The sequence below is a fragment of the Bombina bombina genome, chromosome 1 (genome assembly GCF_027579735.1).
Source record: "Bombina bombina isolate aBomBom1 chromosome 1, aBomBom1.pri, whole genome shotgun sequence".
NCBI classification, from domain to species: domain Eukaryota; kingdom Metazoa; phylum Chordata; class Amphibia; order Anura; family Bombinatoridae; genus Bombina; species Bombina bombina.
In genome coordinates this window covers 1,398,617,619-1,398,638,245 of record NC_069499.1, presented here as the reverse complement: position 1 = coordinate 1,398,638,245, position 20,627 = coordinate 1,398,617,619, and the positions used below count along the sequence as shown (strand labels likewise).

The 20,627-nt window shown below is 38.2% G+C and overlaps 1 protein-coding gene across 1 annotated transcript in view; it reads right to left on the bottom strand.

Moving 5' to 3' along the window:
- LOC128652101 (sodium/potassium-transporting ATPase subunit alpha-2) overlaps positions 1–20,627 on the bottom strand; it is a 140,187-nt gene that overhangs the window by 94,385 nt on the left and 25,175 nt on the right. The window contains exons 2-5 of the mRNA XM_053705047.1: positions 5,528–5,632; positions 2,520–2,579; positions 510–713; positions 289–402 (exon numbers count right to left, since the gene is read on the bottom strand). Coding sequence (XP_053561022.1) covers positions 289–402; positions 510–713; positions 2,520–2,579; positions 5,528–5,632 — 483 coding nt within the window. The remainder of the gene's footprint in view (positions 1–288; positions 403–509; positions 714–2,519; positions 2,580–5,527; positions 5,633–20,627) is intronic.

Genomic DNA, 20,627 nt, shown 5'->3' with positions numbered 1-20,627 from the left:
TTGACTAAAATATCAGATTATTTTCTTAGTCCCAAAGGCTGCAGTGATGTAATCTAGCTAAAAATAAGTAATACTGTATAAAGGAACCCAGGTTTAGCAGACAAGAAGTTTATTATTCATTTTAGTACAAAACATGAATCCATTTTACTGACTGCTTTACGCAATCTCATATTTCAAACCTGAAGAAGATACCTCTTCACCAGAGTATGTTGTAAGTTATGTTTATCTGCTCTTTGCTACTGTCTGACTTTAACGTTACTTCACCATCTCCAAAAATCAGATGTATACCTGAGGCACCATGTTCTTGAAAGAATCCATTATTTTGGAACTTTTTGCTTCTTGATAATATGAGAAGCATCCGGTGACAATGACCACTGCTGCTAGAACCACTCCAAGGTACAGCTATTTAAACAAAAATGAATTGTAAAATCATTTAGTAGACAACAATATGGATCATAACAGTAAAGAAAATAAAAGAGATAGGATTGAACCATACTTAATATACTCACATTGTCATTGATTGGTTCATCCTCCATTGCAATTTGTATGCTATAGGCTAGAAAGCATAGAAGGGCACCAATCCATAGAAGAATAGAAAATCCACCGAACAACTGACGGCAAAACTTCACCCATTCTGGTGTGGTTGGAGGAGGAGTGAGTGCATTAGGTCCATCCTGAGCCAGTACCTCTGCTGCACGGGTGTTGGTTAAACCCTACCCATACAGCACAGGGAAACAATAATAGAGAGACACAATTTTAAACAACTTTCAAATTTACCTCAATTATCAAATTTGCTTCATTCTCTTCTTATCCATTGATGAATAAACAGCATTGCACTACTGGCAGCTGAACACATCTAGTTAGCCAATCACAAGAGACAAATGTGTGCAGGCACCAATTCTTTGTAAACAAGGGATACCAAGAGAACAAAGCACATTTGAAAATAGAAGTGAATTTAAAAGTGACTTAAAATGACATGCTCTATCTGAATCATGCAAGTTTCATTTTAACTTTCCTATCCTTTAATCTCATAATCAATAAAGTGTATTTCACAGTTATCTTAAACAGAACATTGACAAACACTGATTGTGAAGATGTTAGTAAGAGATTTAGAGGCCCATTTATCAAGCTCTGAATGGAGCTTGAGGGCCCGTGTTTCTGGCGAGTCTTCAGACTCGCCAGAAACAGCAGTTATAAAGCAGCAGTCTAAAGACCGCTGCTCCATAACCCTGTCCGCCTGCTCTGATGAATTCAACCCGTAAGATCGGTTTGATTGACACCCCCCTGCTGGCGGCCGATTGGCCGCGAGTCTACAGAGGGCGGCATTGCACCAGCAGCTCACAAGAGTTGCTGGTGCAATGCTGAATACGTAGAGCGTATTGTGCTCCGCATTCAGCAATGTCTGTCGGACCTGATCCGCACTGTCGGATCAGGTCCAACAGACATTTGATAAATAGGCCTCAGAATCTTGAAAGGTGGAAAATAGATCATAGATTCAGGATAAGGGTTAGGTTTGGGCTGTTGTGTGATTTGTTTAAAAACTCAAAAACATACTAAATTCTCATAAATGCTTTGGGCAATTGTGATTTTGTGAGCATGATATTTGCACTCAACTTGTAATACCAGCGCATGCAAATGGGAGCCTCGGTTCCAATGGTAGCCTCATTCTCATGCCGATAGACATAACACATAACCTAGTGCTTCAAAGGTGGTAATTTGCACAGCGTTGGGCAGCAAAGTTTAAATGTATATAAATATATACATATATATTTATGTGTTTATATGTGTATACACCACAACCACCACTTAAAACCCCTTAAAACAACATTACACTTTATTTTGGGGGCAAATGGGAGACATTTATTTCATTAGCCAGAGGTCTGACCACTGGTTAATGATGTCTATTGCAAAGTTCTACCAGAAGCTCACAATATCATTAACCAGCATTACCACTTCTAATGGCTGGTTATTTAACGTGCACCTGTAAACGGGCAAATTTGCCCATTTACGGGCACAAGTCAAATTAGCACTCCACTTGTAATCTTTTGTATTCCTACCTTGCATTAAACACATTAATTTAAACCTAACCCAGAATGCAGACTAATTCTATTTCTAAACATATGTGCTATTTGAATCAGTATAAATTTGCCTCTAGCGTTCTAAATATCATGTTCTTTCAATTGCACTGTTTTGATCAACATAATTTCTGCTCTGAAATTTAAAAGTATGCCTTAGTGTGGATCTACCTGAAATGCACATAACAACCATAGATCTTGGGAAACAAGACTGCTGCCTGTGCGAAGCAGTGTGAATTACAAAGCTTGTGATGGTAACACTAAGTACAACAGATAGCAACGAAGCCGCCAAGAGGTAATTGTGCTTAGTGCAGAGACTGAGCTCACACTTACAAGATCCAGAATGCTTGAAGTTAAAAATATTATCAAATCGCTTAACTGTATGAGTTTTTTTATTCAGTATTCATATGAATTAATCAATAAAAGTGTTATTCCTTGTCATACCTTTGCAATATCGGTTCCATATTTCTTTGCAATTTCATCCAGTGACAGTTTGTGATCTTCCTGTCGCAATAAAGAATATAAAGCACATTTGATTAATTTTACTGAAACGTTACAAGCATAGGCATCTATATAATAATAATATTAACGTTTACACATATATATACCTGTATATATATTGCACTGTTTTGATCAACATATACAGGTAGCCCTCAGTTTACGCCGGGGTTAGGTTCCAGAAGGAATGGTTGTAAATCGAAACCGTTGTAAATTGAAACCCAGTTAATAATGTAAGTCAATGGGAAGTGAGGGAGATAGGTTCCAGGCCCCTCTCAAAATTGTCATAAGTAACACCTAATACATTATTTTTAAAGCTTTGAAATGAAGACTTTAAACCTAATAAAAGAATCACACAACACAGACTTCACTTGCATTTTTCTGCAAAAAGTTCTTTCTATGCATTCCAATCTGGACTGATTTATAGACAGGAAGATCTTGTTCCTTTGAAATCTGCTCGATAACTCAGGTCTGGTTAAACTGATTAATTTCAGCTTGCTTGGCTTTGCTGTAACACAAGCGGACAGCTCCACCTACTGGCTATTTTAATAAATGCACTGCTTCTCAATGCTTTTCAATAGCAGTCACAAGACTGGAAAAAAAAGGTTGTTATTCTGAAACGGTGTAAATTGAACCGGTGTAAAACGAGGACCACCTGTATATATATATATTTATTTACAGTTTAAACACCCATCTCACCATGCTTAACTGTAGACAGAGTGTTCTTTTCAGCATATGCTTTATTCTTCTTTCTCCAGACATAAGGCTGATCCATCGGGCCGAAAAGTGGTTTCATCACTCCACAGATTAGAATCCCAAAACTGTGTATTTATGTTTATTTTCTTGGCAAAAGAGCTGTTAACTTTAGGGCATTGCCCTACAATAGGTCCTTTTAAGGGCTATTGGTAGTTTATTTATAGATTAGGGTTTTTATTATTTTGGGGGTGGGGTTTTTTTAACGGGGTATTAGGAAAGGAATAATTGTTATTATTTTGGATATTTTCATTGTTTATTTTTTGCAATGGCAGTTTTTTATTTTTTTTATTTTAGTGTTTATTATTTTTTTGTAATTGTAGTTTTTATTTTTATTTTTGTAATGTTAGATTTTATTATTTTTAGTAGCATTAGTTTTTTTATTTTTTGTATTACATTTTTATTTAAAACAACTAATGTTAGGGTTTTTTTTTTAGTTTAAGCTTAGGTTTTATTTTTGTTTCACAGGTAAGTTTGTATTTATTTTAACCAGGTAATTATATTGTAACTTTAATTTAGGTGTATTTTAATTATGTTAAAGTTAGGGGGAGTTAGGTTTAGGGGTTAATAGTTTTATTTAGGTATTTGCAATGTGGGGGGATGGTAGTTTAGAGGGTAATACATTTATTTAGTGTTGGCGATGTGGGGGGACCGTGGTAAGTTTGTATCTATTTTATTTAGGTAGTTAGTAATATTGTAACTTTAATTTAGGTGTATTTTAATTATGTAAAAGTTAGGGGGTGTTAGATTTAGGGCTTAATTGTTTAATTTAGGTAGTAGCGATGTGGGAGGATGGCAGTTTAGAGGTTAATAAGTTTATTTAGTGTTAGCGCTGTAGGGAGACTGTGGTTTAGGGGTTAATAGCTTTATTTAGTGTTGGCGATGCGTGGGGGTGGCGGTTTAGAGGTTAATAGGTTTATTTAGTGCTGGCGATGTGGGGGGGCGGCGGTTTAGTGGTTAATAGCTTTATTTAGTGCTGGCGATGTGGGGGACGGCAGTTTAGAAGTTAATAGCTTTATTTAGTGTTGGCAATGTGGAGGGCGGCGGTTTAGGGGTTAATAGGTTTATTTAGTGTTGGTGATGATGGGGGACAGCGGTTTAGAGGTTAAAAGGTTTTTTTAGTGTTGGCGATGTGAGGGGACAGCAGTTTAGAGGTTAATAGGTTTCTTTAGTGTTGGCGATGTGGGGGGACAGCAGTTTAGAGGTTAATAGGTTTATTTAATGTTGGCGATGTGGGGGGACGGCGGTTTAGAGGTTAATATGTTTATTTAGTGTTGGCGATGTGTGGGGACTGCGGTTTAGAGGTTAATACATTTATTTAGTGTTGGCGATGTGGGGGACGGCAGTTTAGTGTTTAATAGGTTTATTTAGTGTTGGCAATAAGGGGGGGCGGCGGTTTAGAATAAAATGAATAAAAATGGATCCGAAATATCGAATTAATGTGAAAAATGTAACTCATTTTTTAGTTTTCTGTATTTTTTGGTATTTTCGTTATGTGTTGATTAGGAAATTCCACCAAGTCTTGTGGCAGGTCTTTTGTAGTCACTTGAGGGTTTTGCTCAACCTGCCTTTTCAGAAATCTGGCTGCAGCCGTTGATAGCATAATTTTTCTGCCCTGTCCAGGTAGTGTAACCACTGTTCCTTTAACTTTGAACTTGCGAACTATGCTTCCAACGGTGTCTCTAGGAACATTCAGTGCCTTTGTCATCTTTTTGTATCCTGTTTCTTGTTTGTGAAGGGCGATGATCTCTTCTCTTTAACTTTTTGAACCTTTCTTTTGACTTAGCGATATTTATAACATGCATTCAAAGGTGACACTTCAATAAACCCCTAGCCAGTTTAGGTCCTCTATTACAGCTTGAATTTTAGAAAACAACCTAAAACTACTCCCAAGATTGTACCTAACCATGGAATGACTGAAATACATATTCTCAAAAAACAACAAACCTATGCTGGAGGAACTGGAGTTTATGTTGATCCCTACTACATATCTATGTGATGTACTCTAATAATTAAATACCTAGGTTTAATGTTAAAGAGATTATGAAGTTAATTTATGCATGAAAATTGTACTAGTCAGGATGTCCTTGTTCTTTATCGCCTTGAATGATATATTAATAAAATATTAGTGTAATTGAAACAAATAGTATCTGAAGTGTACAACAGGCTATGTAAAAACACTTGTATGCATTAAATCTTACCATGGTGACTTCCTTCTTAAGCTCATCCATCTCCTTGTCTTTCTGCTTTCTCTTGCCCCCTCCATTGTCTGCATTGGTTGCAGCTGGTGAATACTCCCGCCCCGTCTGCAAAAAGAGGGAAAAAAAGTCCCACATTTACTGATTTGGAATAAGTTACAGCTGATTGATATGGACTATAAATGAAGAATAAGATACAGCTGGTGAAAATGAACTATAAATGAAGAATAAGATACAGCTGGTTAAAATGGACTATAAATGAAGAATAAGATGCAGCTGTTTGATATGGACTAGTAATGACTCAACCACAAGATACTACTTCTCCCAAAACAATTTTTTTTAAAAAAAAAACAAAATTAAAACTGGCTAAAGACATTCTATGTACCCTGACAATGTATTCATAACCTAAATTTTTCATGTACTCATATGCCCCTTTAAATGATTTTAAAAAGCTAATTTATTCATACAGTATACTGTTAATTTAATAACAATATTACATATATAAATTCCAAAAAGTGCTCTCTCACTTCAATAATTCATCTCGGTGATGCTTGAGGAGAGCACATGAATAAACAAGGCTCAGCACTCATTCCAAACTCCACTTATAATGTATATTGTCAGAGCCATCTCTGCGTGCAACTTTTATTTGTATTATTTACTCATTTTATTTGCTTATTGAGATGATATCTCTTCATCTTGCTCATATTTCAACACAATAAAATTCCTGTTATTTAGTTACAGTTCACAGCAATTTACCCAAACTCCATTAACCTTACTAAAGTCCCACTTCTGCAAGTAAATAGAGACCCCCCCAGTGCCCCCACCCCACACGGTCTATTAAATGATACCCCTGCAATAAACAATAAAATCAAGACACATTAAAATTGCATTCACATTAATTGAGACCCCCTGCTGCAAAGAAACCTTAACCAAGAACCTCTTTAACCTCTGCTCCCTGCTGCAGATAACCCTAATAAAGAATTAACTGAACTCTATTAACTATGAACATGGGCTCTGATAATTATTAACCACAATTAAAAGCCACTCCAAAGTTAATGCCTTCACACACTTGCCCAAGCCCAACTATCTAACCATGGTCCCAATTGCAAGTACAGCCCACAAGCAGTCTCCTACTGCAGTACCTCCCAACACCAACAGGTCCCTTTACATGAACTCCCCCACCAAAATCCACCCCTATAAGATTCCCACCAAAGTATACTAACCCCAACACCTAAAGGCCCCTCCCTGCCACTATGCCTTACTTTAGACTCCCACCTTCCTACCTATAGACCCCTATGATCTACCCCACCACAATTCCCGCTTGCATGTTTGCTATCAATGTATACCCACCCCAACACCTAAATCCTGTTCCTGCCAGTATACTCCCATCCTCAACCCTCCCCAATCCCCGCCCCCAGAATATAATGTCCTTAAAGGGACACTGTACACTAGATTTTTCTTGGAATAAATGCTTTGTAGATTATACATTTATATAACCCATCTGGGAGTCTTTTTGTAACAATGCATAGTTCTGCTTATTACGTAATAACATTGTGCAGATTTAAAGGAATAGTCTAGTCAAAATTAAACTTTAATGATTCAGATAGAGCGTGCAATTTTAAGCAACTTTCTAGTTTACACCTATTATTAATTTTTCTTCATTCTCTTGGTATCTTTATTTGAAAAAGCAGAAATGTAAGCATATGAGCCAGACCATTTTTGGTTCAGCACCTGGGTAGCGCTTTCTTATTGGTGTCTAAATGTAGCCACCAATCAGCAAGCGCTACCCAGGTGCTGAACCAAAAATGGTCCGGCTCTTAAGCTTACATTCAAATAAAGATACCAAGAGAATGAAGAAAAATTGATAATAGGAGTAAACTATAAAGTTGCTTAAAATTGCATGCTCTATCTGAATCATGAAAGTTTAATTTAGACTAGCCTATCTCTTTGAAGACCTTTTCATATGCAGGGGAGGGGGAGTGTCTGCCATTTCTCAGACCCTTTCACTGGGAGTCCCAGCTTAACCTCATCAACAGTGCTAAACTGGGAGCTTCTAAGTAAGTTTTTAAAATGTTTTATACTGGATTTTTAGAACAGTATCTGTGCATATTATTCTTTACAGTAGTGTCTATTACATGCAGTTATATGTCCCTTTATTTATATGCTTATTTGAGTGGTAACTCTTTAGCAATATCTGGATGCAGCAACATGGTTTCTCAGATTCCTCTTACTCAGCACAGAATGAAGATTACATTTTGTTTCCACTTAGATATAGATTTTAGTGTAATCTTGATTGGTTAGCTGATTAACCAAACAAGATTGCAATGGGAGGGCTTACTGGCAAAACTAAGCCTTCTCTCTGTTTAAGCTGGAGAGTGATTAGGTTTAATTTTTACAGTAACCTTTCAACCTCAATTGCAACTGGCAAATTTGTTAAGAAATTTAAATTGCAGTAAAATCTATAAGAGAGAACATAATGTAATAATTTCTTGATGTGTAAAATAAATATAAGGGACTCAATCTTGAATATTAACCATACAGATCATATAAGCATCTTGAGCAAGTATTTACTTTTGTGACTATACTCAGTACTACACCTACTGAAATATATATATATGTTTGAAACATTATGTATAAACAAGTTCTATATTTAAAGTCATTTAACTATTATTTATCTGTTCTTCCCAGTCTACTGCTGCACAGGATCAATGTAAACAAAGTAGTGAGTGACCACAAAATCAGACACCTGCAGATAACTTCCCCACCTGATGAGTAAAGGACTATACCTGTTCTGATAGGCCACTCACTCCTTTATATGGATCCTGAGCAGCAGAGACTGATATCTCTGATGAAGCGCATGTGCTCATGCGCGAAACGCGTAAGATTGGAGCTTACCTTGCATCCAGAAAGCCTACTCTGCAATAAACCTTTTTACTGACACTTGGACTCAGCCTTCCTTTTTCCTCATCTTGCATACAGATCATAGTCTAAGCAAAAAGCAATTCGTATGCATACTTTTTTTTCTGTTTTTGGGGTATTTGTGTTTTCTATATGAATTTTATGGGAAATATCAGGTTAAAGGGGACCTAGTGTAGGAGGGGGTCATTAGATGTTAGAGGATTTAAGTGTATTGTTTTGGAGAGATATACATTGGGGAGATCATGTAGGAGGATTGACTTGGGGAGAATCACATATGGTTGGGTATGTGTTGGGCCATCATGTATTAGAGATAGTATGGTGGGGGATCATGAAGTACTGAAGGATATTGCAGTGATGGAGGATAAGCTAGTTGGATGTGGTTGGATAGTAAGTGAGTCACAATAAGGGTTAATAAACAGCAGGGGTAGGTCTTAGTTTAGGTTATTGGTGATAGGGACAACATTTTAGGGCTAATGTATTAAAAATGGGGTCTTGGTTAAGATAGCCTGGGGAGGAAGGGTTGTGGATAGAGTTAACAGAGCTCAAGATGTCCCCATTAGGATAATAGTTCTGTTAGAAACAAAACAAAATATTGACATGTAATTGCAAGTGTAACTAAAAGCCCCACCTATATATAGAACCTAATGACATATACAGATTTCCTTTCTGCTCGTAATTTGTCTTTCCAGCAGTTACTCCATGAGAGACCTAACTCTTTGGGGACACAAACTAGCAAAGCTTTTGCTGCGGGCCATGAGAACATTTTTACCCACCTGTTTATTTTTTTATAATGTTAAAATAATTATGTTTTCTTGAACTTAAAATGATTATGGGAGACTGTCCAACTTTATATGATGACTATTTCCCTTGACAATGAAGTATTATAGTTATGCAAAAATGTTCTAAATATAGTTTGCTTGACTAAAGCAATATAAAAAAACAATTATTTATTGCTAACAAAAAAATGTATTTAAAGTTTTCTCTTCTAATCTAGAGGTCCATCACAATCTAATGGCTGAGGCCTTTTCAGCTCTTCTTTGTTATCGATAAGGCCACTCTTAAATTCAACGCGATCACAATAGCTTATTTTCGTTTATTTCCTGCCCCATCAATTGTGGTTTTGGCTCTTCAGTAAAAGTCTTTTTTTTTTAACTTTAGGACTAATAAGTTCTTGGTGATCACAACCCATTCAAATACCACCTCATCCACCCACCTCACACATTATCCTCTTCAGACTCTCACCTCCATTTTCCCCACAAACAATCGGCTAGATTATGAGTTGCGTTAGCCTTAAAAAGCAGCATTGAGGGGTCCCAACGTTGCTTTTTAACGCCCGCTGGTATTACGAGTTTTTTCAGGTACAGGTGTACAGGTGTTTTTTCCGTGATTTTCGCATATTGCAAATCCCCTTACATCAATTGCGTATCCTATCTTTTTAATGGGATTTTCCAAATGCCTGTATTACGATTGCTGGAAGAAGTGAGCGGTAGACACTCTCCTGTCCAGATTCCTAGAGCATTTAAAAGTCAGTAGTTAAGAGTTTTATGGGCTAACACCGTAACATAAAACTCTTAACTAAAGTGCTACAAAGTACACTAACACCCATAAACTACCTATTACCCCTAAACCGAGGCCCCCTCACATCGGAAACACTTAACTAAAATGTTTAACCCCTAATCTGTCGACCGGACATCGCCACCACTGTAATAAATATATTAACCCCTAAACAGCCACACTCCCGCCTCGCAAACACTAGTTAAATTGTATTAACACCTAATCTGCCGCCACTAACGTCCACGCTACTACAGTGGGGCAAAAAAGTATTTAGTCAGCCACCAATTGTGCAACTTCTCCCACTTAAGGAGAGAGGCCTGTAATTTTCATCATAGGTATACCTCAACTATGAGAGACAAAATGTGGAAACAAATCCAGACAATCACATTGTCTGATTTGGAAAGAATTTATTTGCATATTATGGTGGAAAATAAGTATTTGGTCAATATCAAAAGTTGATCTCAATACTTTGTTATATATCCTTTGTTGGCAATGACAGAGGTCAAATGTTTTCTGTAAGTCTTCGCAAGGTTGTCACACACTGCTGCTGGTATGTTGGCCCATTCCTGCATGCAGATCTCCTCTAGAGCAGTGATGTTTTGGGGCTGTTGCTGGGCAACATGGACTTTCAACTCCCTCCTAAGGTTTTCTATGGGGTTGAGATCTGGAGACTGGCTAGGCCACTCCAGGACCTTGAAATGCTTCTTACGAAGCCACTCCTTCGTTGCCCAGGCGATGTGTTTGAGATCATTGTCATGCTGAAAGACCCAGCCACGTTTCATCTTCAATGCCCTTGCTGATGGAAGGAGGTTTGCACTCAAAATCTCACGATACATGGCCCCATTCATTCTTTCATGTACAGAGATGTTGTCCTGTTCCCTTTGCAGAGAAACAGCCCCAAAGCATGATGTTGCCACCCCCATGCTTCACAGTAGGTATGGTGTTCTTTGGTTGCAACTCAGCATTCTCTCTCCTCCAAACACGATGAGTTGTGTTTCTACCAAACAGTTCTACTTTGGTTTCATCTGACCATATGACATTCTCCCAATCCGCTTCTGGATCATCTAAATGCTCTCTAGCATACTTCAGACGGGCCTGGACATGTACTGGCTTAAGCAGGGGGACACGTCTGGCACTGCAGGATCTGAGTCCCTGGCGTCGTAGTGTGTTACTGATGGTAGCCTTTGTTACGTTGGTCCCAGCTCTCTGCTGGTCATTCACTAGGGATGTTTGATCACCGTTCTTGTGATCATTTTGACCCCATGGTGTGAGATCTTGCGTGGAGCCCCAGATCGAAGGAGATTATCAGTGGTCTTGTATGTCTTCCATTTTCTAATTATTGCTCCCACAGTTGATTTCTTCACACCAAGCTGCTTGCCTATTGCAGATTCAGTCTTCCCAGCCTGGTGCAGGTCTACAATTTTGTTTCTGGTGTCCTTCGACAGCTCTTTGGTCTTCACCATAGTGGAGTTTGGAGTGTGACTATTTGAGGTTGTGGACAGGTGTCTTTTATACTGATAACAAGTTGAAACAGGTGCCATTAATACAGGTAATGAGTGGAGGACAGAGGAGCCTCTTAAAGAAGAAGATACAGGTCTGTGAGAGCCAGAAATCTTGCTTGTTTGTAGGTGACCAAATACTTATTTTCCACCATAATATGCAAATAAATTATTTCCAAATCATACAATGTGATTGTCTTGATTTGTTTCCACATTTTGTCTCTCATAGTTGAGGTATACCTATGATGAAAATTACAGGCCTCTCTCTTCTTCTTAAGTGGGAGAACTTGCACAATTGGTTGCTGACTAAATACTTTTTTCCCCACTGTATATTACATTTATTAACCCCTAAACCTAAGTCTAACCCTAATTCTAACCCCCCCCCCCCAACTTAAATATAATTTAAATAAAACGAAATTAAATTACTACTATTAAATAAATTAATCCTATTTAAAACTAAATACTTACCGATAAAATAAACCCTCAACTAGCTACAATATAACTAATAGTTAAATTGTAGCTATCTTAGGGTTTATTTTTATTTTACAGGCAACTTTGTATTTATTTTAACTAGGTAGAATAGTTATTAAATAGTTATTAACTATTTAATAACTTCCTAGTTAAAATAAGTACAAATTTACCTGTAAAATAAAACCTAACCCAAGTTACAATTACACCTAACACTACACTATCATTAAATTAATTACATAAACTACCTACAATTAACTACAAATAACTACAATTAAATTAAATAAACTAAAGTACAAAAAAACCCCACTAAATTACAGAAAATAAAAAAAGAATTACAATTTTTTAAACTAATTATACCTAATCTAATCCCCCGAATAAAACAAAAAAGCCCCCACAAATAATAAAATTCCCTACCCTATACTAAATTTCAAATAGCCCTTAAAAGGGCCTTTTGTGGGGCGCTGTCCCAAAGTAATCAGCTCTTTAACCTGTAAAAAAAAATACAATACCCCCCAACTTTAAAACCCACCACCCACACACCCAACCCTACCCTAAAACCCACCCAATCCCCCCTTAATAAAACCTAACACTACCCCCTTGAAGATAACCCTACCTTGAGCCGTCTTTACCCAGCCGGGCACAAGTGGACCTCCAGACGGGCAGAAGTCTTCATCCGATCCGGCCAGAAGAGGACATCCAGACCGGCAGAAGTCTTCATCCAGGCGGCATCTTCTATCTTCTTCCATCCGGAGCGGAGCGGGTCCATCTTGAAGAATTCCGACGCGGAGCATTCTCTTCCATCCGACGGCGACTGAAGAATGAAGGTTCCTTTAAGTGATGTCATCCAAGATGGTGTCCCTTCAATTCCGATTGGCTGATCGAATCCTATCAGTCAATCAGAATTAAGGTAGGAAAAATCCTATTGGCTGATCCAATCAGCCAATAGGATTGAACTTTAATCCTATTGGCTGATCCAATCATTTGTAAATTTGTACTTATTTTAACTAGGAAGTTATTAAATAGTTAATAACTATTTAATAACTATTCTACCTAGTTAAAATAAATACAAAGTTGCCTGTAAAATAAATATAAATCCTAAACTAGCTACAATGTAACTATTAGTTATATTGTAGCTATCTTAGGGTTTATTTTATTGGCAAGTATTTAGTTTTAATAGGATTAATTTATTTAATTGTAGTAAATTTATTTAGATTTATTTAAATTATATTTAAAGGGACATGATACTCATATGCTAAATCACTTGAAACTGATGCAGTATAACTGCAAAAAGCTGACAGGAAAATATCACCTGAGCAAAAAAGGAAGATATTTTACCTCACAATCTCCTCAGCTCAGCAGAGTAAGTTCTGTGTAAAAAGTTATACTCAACTGCTCCCAGCTGCAGGTAAAAAAATTAAAAAAAATGAAGAAATGAACAGCAGCCAATCAGCATCAGCAGTGCTGAGGTCATGAACTTTTACTGTGATCTCATGAGATTTGACTTGACTCTCATGAGATTTCATTGTAAACTTCCTTTACCTGATTGGTGAAATAAGATGAGAGTGCACAATGATCATCCCTTCAGATGTCCCAGGACAGACACACTAAAATGCTGCTTAGAAATCCTTTACAATGGGAGGTGGCTACTGAGGAACTTTTGAGGTAAAATATCTTTCTTTTTTACATAGAGATGGTCAGGAGATATTTTCTAGTCAGCTTTTTACAGCTATGCTGCATCACTTTCAAGTGTTTAAACATTTGGGTATTATGGCCCTTTAAGTTAGGGGGTGTTAGGGTTAGGGTTAGACTTAAGTTTAGGGGTTAATAAATTTATTATAGTGGCGGCAACGTTGGTGGCGGCAGATTAGGGGTTAATAAATTTAATATAGTTGCGGCAACGTTGGGGGGGCAGATTAGGGGTTAATAAATCAAATGTAGGTGTCGGCGATGTTGGGGGCGGTAGATTAGGGGTTCATAAGTATAATGTAGGTGGCGGCGGTGTCCGGAGCGGCAGATTAGGGGTTAATAATATAATGTAGGTGGCGATGATGTCGGGGGTGGCTGATTAGGGTTAATAAGTGTAAGATTAGGGGTGTTTAGACTCGGGGTTCATGTTAGGGTGTTAGGTGCAGACATAACTTTTATTTCTCCATAGGAAACAATGGGGCTGCGTTAGGAGCTGAAGGCTGCTTTTTTGCAGGTGTTAGGTTTTTTTTTCAGCCAGCTCAGCCCCATTGTTTCCAATGGGGAAATCGTGCACGAGCATGTTCAGCCAGCTCACTGCTACCGTAAGCAGCGCTGGTATTACAGTGAGATGTGGAGCTAAATTTTGCTCAACGCTCATTTTTCTGAGGCTAAGGCCGGCATGAAGAAAACCTGTAATACCATCGTTGTCTTAAGTGAGCGATGAGAAAAAAAGGCTTGTTAGCCCCGCACACCATTACCGACAAAAACTTGTAATCTAGCCGAGAGTTTTTTTACCTCTCACTCTCTCTAACTCATCTTCTCAGCAAACTTTCTTTCATACCTTGCTCACCATCTCACACTAACTAACCCTCACACACCAGCTTTTGTTCATCCTCTTAGCCCTCCTACCTCAAACCTTATCTCCCTGATATCCACTGTCCCCTAGCCCTCTCACACAGCTTCCTCTTCACAGTCTGTTTCACACCCTCTTATTCCTCTCTCTCTCTCACACACACACACGCAAAGCGCACTCATCACCACCTGTCTTTCACACAATCTCCTCCTTATCCTCTCACCCCTTCTTCTTTACACACTGCTTAACCTCTTAGTTAACTGTCCCTCACATGCCTTCCCTGGTTTATCCTCTCAGTTCCCCTCTCCCTTGCACACAGTCTCCTCCTCCTCTCATTCCCTCTCCCTGATCACTCTTTAACAGCACATGAACAGATTTCTCAAGTGAAATCAACTATGCTAGGATCTATGATTAAGGCAATAAGCTGAAACGCATAAGATCTTTCTTCTGATGCACCTTCCTGCCTGTGTGACATGTACAGCGAATGCTGCTTTTAATATGGATTAATAAAAGTTGGAACTTTTAACATATGAGCGCCACATCCTCCATTTTTTTGTTATTTGCATCAACTATGCTGTTACAAACGTTATCTCTTCAAATGTATATCACTGCACAAACTAACGGCTAGATTATGAGTTTTGCGTTATGAGTAAAAAAGCAGCGTTAAGGCTCATAATGCTGCTTTTTCACTACCACTGCTATTACGAGTCTTGTAGGTACAGCTGTCCCGCACACTTTTTTGGCCGTAATGCAAATTAATTTACGCAATTTACGTAAAGTCTTTTTTCAATGGGACTTCAATAGCGCCAATATTACAAGCTTTTTTTTGGAGGCCAAAAAGTGAGCGGTACAGCCTATCCCGCAAGATTTGTAACGCATTCTAAAGTCAGTAGTTATGAGTTTTACGCTACAAAGCTGTAGCATAAAACTCATAACTAAAGTGTTAAAAAGTATACTAACACCCATAAACTACCTATTAACCCCTAAACTGAGGCTCTCCCGCATCACAAACACTAAAATAAAATTATTAACCCCTAATCTGCCACTCCTGACATCGCCGCCACTAGAATAAACATATTAACCCCTAAACCGCCGCACTCCCGCCTCGCAAACACTATTTAAATATTATTAACCCCTAATCTGCTGTCCCTAACATCGCCGCAACCTACATTACAGTTATTAACCCCTAATTTGCCGCCCCTAATGTCGCCCCCACTATACTAAAGTTAATAAATGTAGGTAGGTGGTGGCGATGTTAGGGGTGGCAAATTAAGGGTTAATATTTAACTAGTGTTTGCAATGGGGAAGTGCGGGGGTTTAGGGGTTAATATGTTTATTATAGTGGCGGCGACGTTGGGTGCGGTAGATTAGGGGTAATAAGTTTAGGTAGGTTGCAGAGACATTGGGGGCGAGAGATTAGGGGTTAATAAATATAATGTAGGAGTCGGCGATGTCCGGAGTGGCAGATTAGGGGTTAATAAGTATAATGTAGGTGTCGGCGATGTTGGGGCAGCAGATTAGGGGTTAATAAGTGTAACAGTAGGGGTGTTTAGACTCGGGGTTCATGTTAGGGTGTTAGGTGTAAACATAACTTTTGTTTCCCCATAGGAATCAATTGGGCTGCGTTACGGAGCTTTACGCTGCTTTATTGCAGGTGTTAGGCTTTTTTTCAGCCGGCTCTCCCCATTGATGTCTATGGGGAAATCGTGCACGAGCATGTAAAACCAGCTCACCGCTGACTTAAGCAGCGCTGATATTGGAGTGCGGTATGGAGCACAATTTTGCTCTAAGCTCACTTCTTGCCTAATAACGCCGGGTTTAGGAAAACCTGTAATACCAACGTTGTAGGTAAGTGAGCGGTGACAATAACATGCAAGTTAGCCCCGCACCCCTCATAACGCTAAACTCGTAATCTAGCCGTAAATAAACTAAGCAAAATGGGAAAAGATATTTGCGCTAAAGTAAAGTTACTAAAAACACAGTGCAAAACAGGGAATTCTTATAATCCCAAAGAAATGTGAAAGAAGAAAAATGTACAATGCTCTACTATGAGCAGCTGAATTAGTAACAAAAAGAAAAAGCGTGCTAGAATGGCTCAGTAAAACCAAACTTATCTTTATTGGTTAAAAAAAAAAAAAAAAAAACAGCGCAGGCAACAAAACATACAAAAAAATTTTTAAATAAAAGGAGAGCAGCACACATCCCAGGCAATCTAGGTGATTGTCAATTACATCATCATTGACATCATTGTTAAAAAGTATATATGTGTGTATATTTACGCCTAGATTTAGAGTTTGGCGTTAGCCGTCAAAACCAGCGTTAGAGGCTCCTAACACTGGTTTTGGGCTACCGCTGGTATTTAGAGTCGTGTAGGTAAGGGTCTAACGCTCACTTTGCATCCGTGACTTTTCCATACCGCAGATCCCCCTACGCCATTTGCCTATCCTATCTTTTCAATGGGATCTTTCTAACGCCGGTATTTAGAGTCTTGGCTGAAGTGAGCGTTAGAAATCTAACGACAAAACTCCAGCCGCAAAGAAAAGCCAGGAGTTAAGAGCTTTCTGGGCTAACGCTGGTTCATAAAGCTCTTAACTACTGTGCTCTAAAGTACACTAACACCCATAAACTACCTATGTACCCCTAAACTGAGGTCCCCCCACATCGCACCCACTCTATTAAAAAATTTTAACCCCTAATCTGCCGACCGCACACCACCGCACACCACCGCAACCTACGTTATCCCTATGTACCCCTAATTTGCTGCCCCTAACACCGCCGACACCTACATAATATTTATTAACCCCTAATCTGCTGCCCCCAACGTCGCTGCTACCTTACCTACAATTATTAACCCCTAATCTGCCGACCGGACCTCACCGCTACTATAATAAAGTTATTAACCCCTAATCCGCCTCACTAACCCTATAATAAATAGTATTAACCCCTAATCTGCCCTCCCTAACATCAACGACACCTAACTTCAAGTATTAACCCCTAATCTGACAACCGGACCTCACCGCTACTCTATTAAATTTATGGACCTCTTCAGCTCCCGCTTGGATCAAGACTTCAGCCGGATCATGGACCTCTTTAGCTCCCGCTTGGATCAAGACTTCAGCCGGATCATGGACATCTTCAGCCCCCGCTTGGGCTTGGATGAAGAAGTCGGAGCCTGGACGGATCGGTGATACCCGGTGTGGTGAAGATAAGGTAGGATGATCTTCAGGGGCTTAGTGTTAGGTTTATTTAAGGGGGGTTTGGGTTAGATTAGGGGTATGTGGGTGGTGGGTTGTAATGTTGGGGGGGGGGTATTGTATGTTATTTTTTACAGGCAAAAGAGCTGTTTTCTTTGGGGCATGCCCCGCAAAAGGCCCTTTTAAGGGCTGGTAAGGTAAAAGAGCTTTTCTATTTTAATTTTAGAATAGGGTAGGGCATTTTTTTATTTTGGGGTTTTGTTATTTTATTAGGGGGCTTAGAGTAGGTGTAATTAGCTTAAAATTGTTGTAATATTTTTCTAATGTTTGTAAATTATTTTTTATTTTTTGTAACTTAGTTCTTTTTTTATTTTTTGTACTTTAGTTAGTTTATTTAATTGTATTTATTTATAGGTATTTTATGTAATTAATTTATTGATAGTGTAGTGTTAGGTTTAATTGTAACTTAGGTTAGGATATATTTTACAGGTAATTTTGTATTTATTTTAACTAGGTAGCTATTAAATAGTTAACTATTTAATAGCTATTGTACCTGGTTAAAATAAATAGAAAGTTGCCTGTAAAATAAATATAAATCCTAAAATAGCTACAATATAATTATTCGTTATATTGTAGCTATATTATGGTTTATTTTACAGGTAAGTATTTAGTTTTAAATAGGAATAATTTATTTAATAAGAGTTAATTTATTTTGTTAGATAAAAATTATATTTAACTTAGGGGGGTGTTAGTGTTAGGGTTAGACTTAGCTTTAGGAGTTAATACATTTATTAGAGTAGCGGTGAGGTCCGGTCGGCAGATTAGGGGTTAATTATTGTAGGTAGCTGGCGGCGACGTTGTGGGGGGCAGATTAGGGGTTAATAAATATAATATAGGGGTCGGCGGTGTTAGGGGCAGCAGATTAAGGGTACATAGGGATAATGTAGGTTGCGGCGGTGTACGGAGCGGCAGATTAGGGGTTAATAATAATATGCAGGGGTCAGCGATAGCGGGGGCAGCAGATTAGGGGTTAATAAGTGTAAGATTAGGGGTGTTTAGACTCGGGGTACATGTTAGGGTGTTAGGTGCAGACTTAGGAAGTGTTTCCCCATAGGAAACAATGGGGCTGCGTTAGGAGCTGAACGCTGATTTTTTGCAGGTGTTAGGTTTTTTTTCAGCTCAAACTGCCCCATTGTTTCCTATGGGGGAATCGTGCACGAGCACGTTTTTGAAGCACCGCTGGTATTGAGAGTTGCAGTGGCGGTAAATTATGCTCTACGCTCCTTTTTTGGAGCCTAACGCAGCCCTTCTGTGAACTCTAAATACCAGCGGTATTTAAAAGGTGCGGTGGAAAAAAAGCCAGCGTTAGCTACACGGGTCGTTACCGACAAAACTCTAAATCTAGCCGTTAGTTTGTGAAAGAAGAAGATTTCTCTTAGAAAAGAGAAAAATGTACTATGCGCTACTATGAGCAGCAAAATTAGTAACCAAGATGACAATAATAATAATGTGTAGTAACAAGTGTAAAATAATGTGCGTATGTGATTATGAAGTAAGAAATGTGTATGCCACAATGGGAACAGCAATAAAAAGTGGATAATTGCATGAAAGTGTGGTGTATTCAAGAAGTGGGTAATCACTTGAAGTGTGGTGTATTTATAAGCACTTAAAGTTAATAAACATCTGTAGTAAATAAACACAAGAAATAGGTTCAATACAAATGTATTTAGGGAGTGGGTAATTACATAAAGTGTGGTGTATTGCTAAACACCTATAGTTAATAAACGCCTGTAGTTAATTAACACTAGAAAAGGGAAAGTGTGTATAAAAATGGGTTCAATACAAATGTGGCCCAAATGAGATAAAAAATTGAAACAATTTCATAAAAATGACACGTACAATCCTACGGACAAAATATCAACAGGGAATTAATATAAGCATAGTATCAACAATAATCCTATTCAGATAAAAAAACTAACTAAAATAAAAAAAAAAAAATACATATACAAATAAGATTGCAATACAAAGAAATAAAATCATAAAAACAAAACATCCCTGAAATGGATCCAGGTGAGAATGCCAAAGAGTCTTTAACAAGGTTCTTCTGATATAGAGAAGCCAGGAACGACCAGGTTTGGGTTGGAGATCCTTACAAGCATACGGTGTTTCCAAATGAATGAGATAACTTGGCAGAACTGATATTTCACAGCGTGTGTTTGGCGGAACTGATATGCAACAGCGTGTATTCAGGCAATAAAAGTCCAGTGAAACTTTTGCTACAACGGACACCTCTCAGCGTCTCAGGAAACAGGTAATGCTAAACTGGACTACGGAAGCCCAGACAGAACAAAAGAGTAATGCGTTTCAGCCTCAAGGGGCCTTTTTCAAACTCTTACCGTATGCCTGTTTGGATCTCCAAACCATACCTGGTCGTTCCTGGCTTCTCTATATCAGAAGAACCTTGTTAAAGACTCTTTGGCATTGTCACCTGGATCCATTTCTGGGATGTTTTGTGTTTAATGGTTTAATTTCTTTGTATTGTAATTTTATTTGTATATGTATTTTTTATTTTTTTTATTTTAGTTAGTTTTTTATCCGAATAGGATTATTGTTGCTACTATTCTTATATCAATTCCCTGTTGATATTTTGTCCATATGATTGTAAATGTCATTTTTTATGAAATTGTGTTGTTATTAAATTGTATACATTTTTATCTCATTTGGGCCACATTTGTATTGAACCCATTTTTATACACACTTTCCCTTTGTTCATTAACTACAGACATTTATTAACTATAGGTGTTTAGAAATACACAACACTTTATGGGGCCCATTTATCAAGCTCCGGATGGAGCTTGAGGGCCCGTGTTTCTGGCGATCCTGCAGGCTCGCCAGAAACACCAGCTATGAAGCAGCGGTCTAGTAAG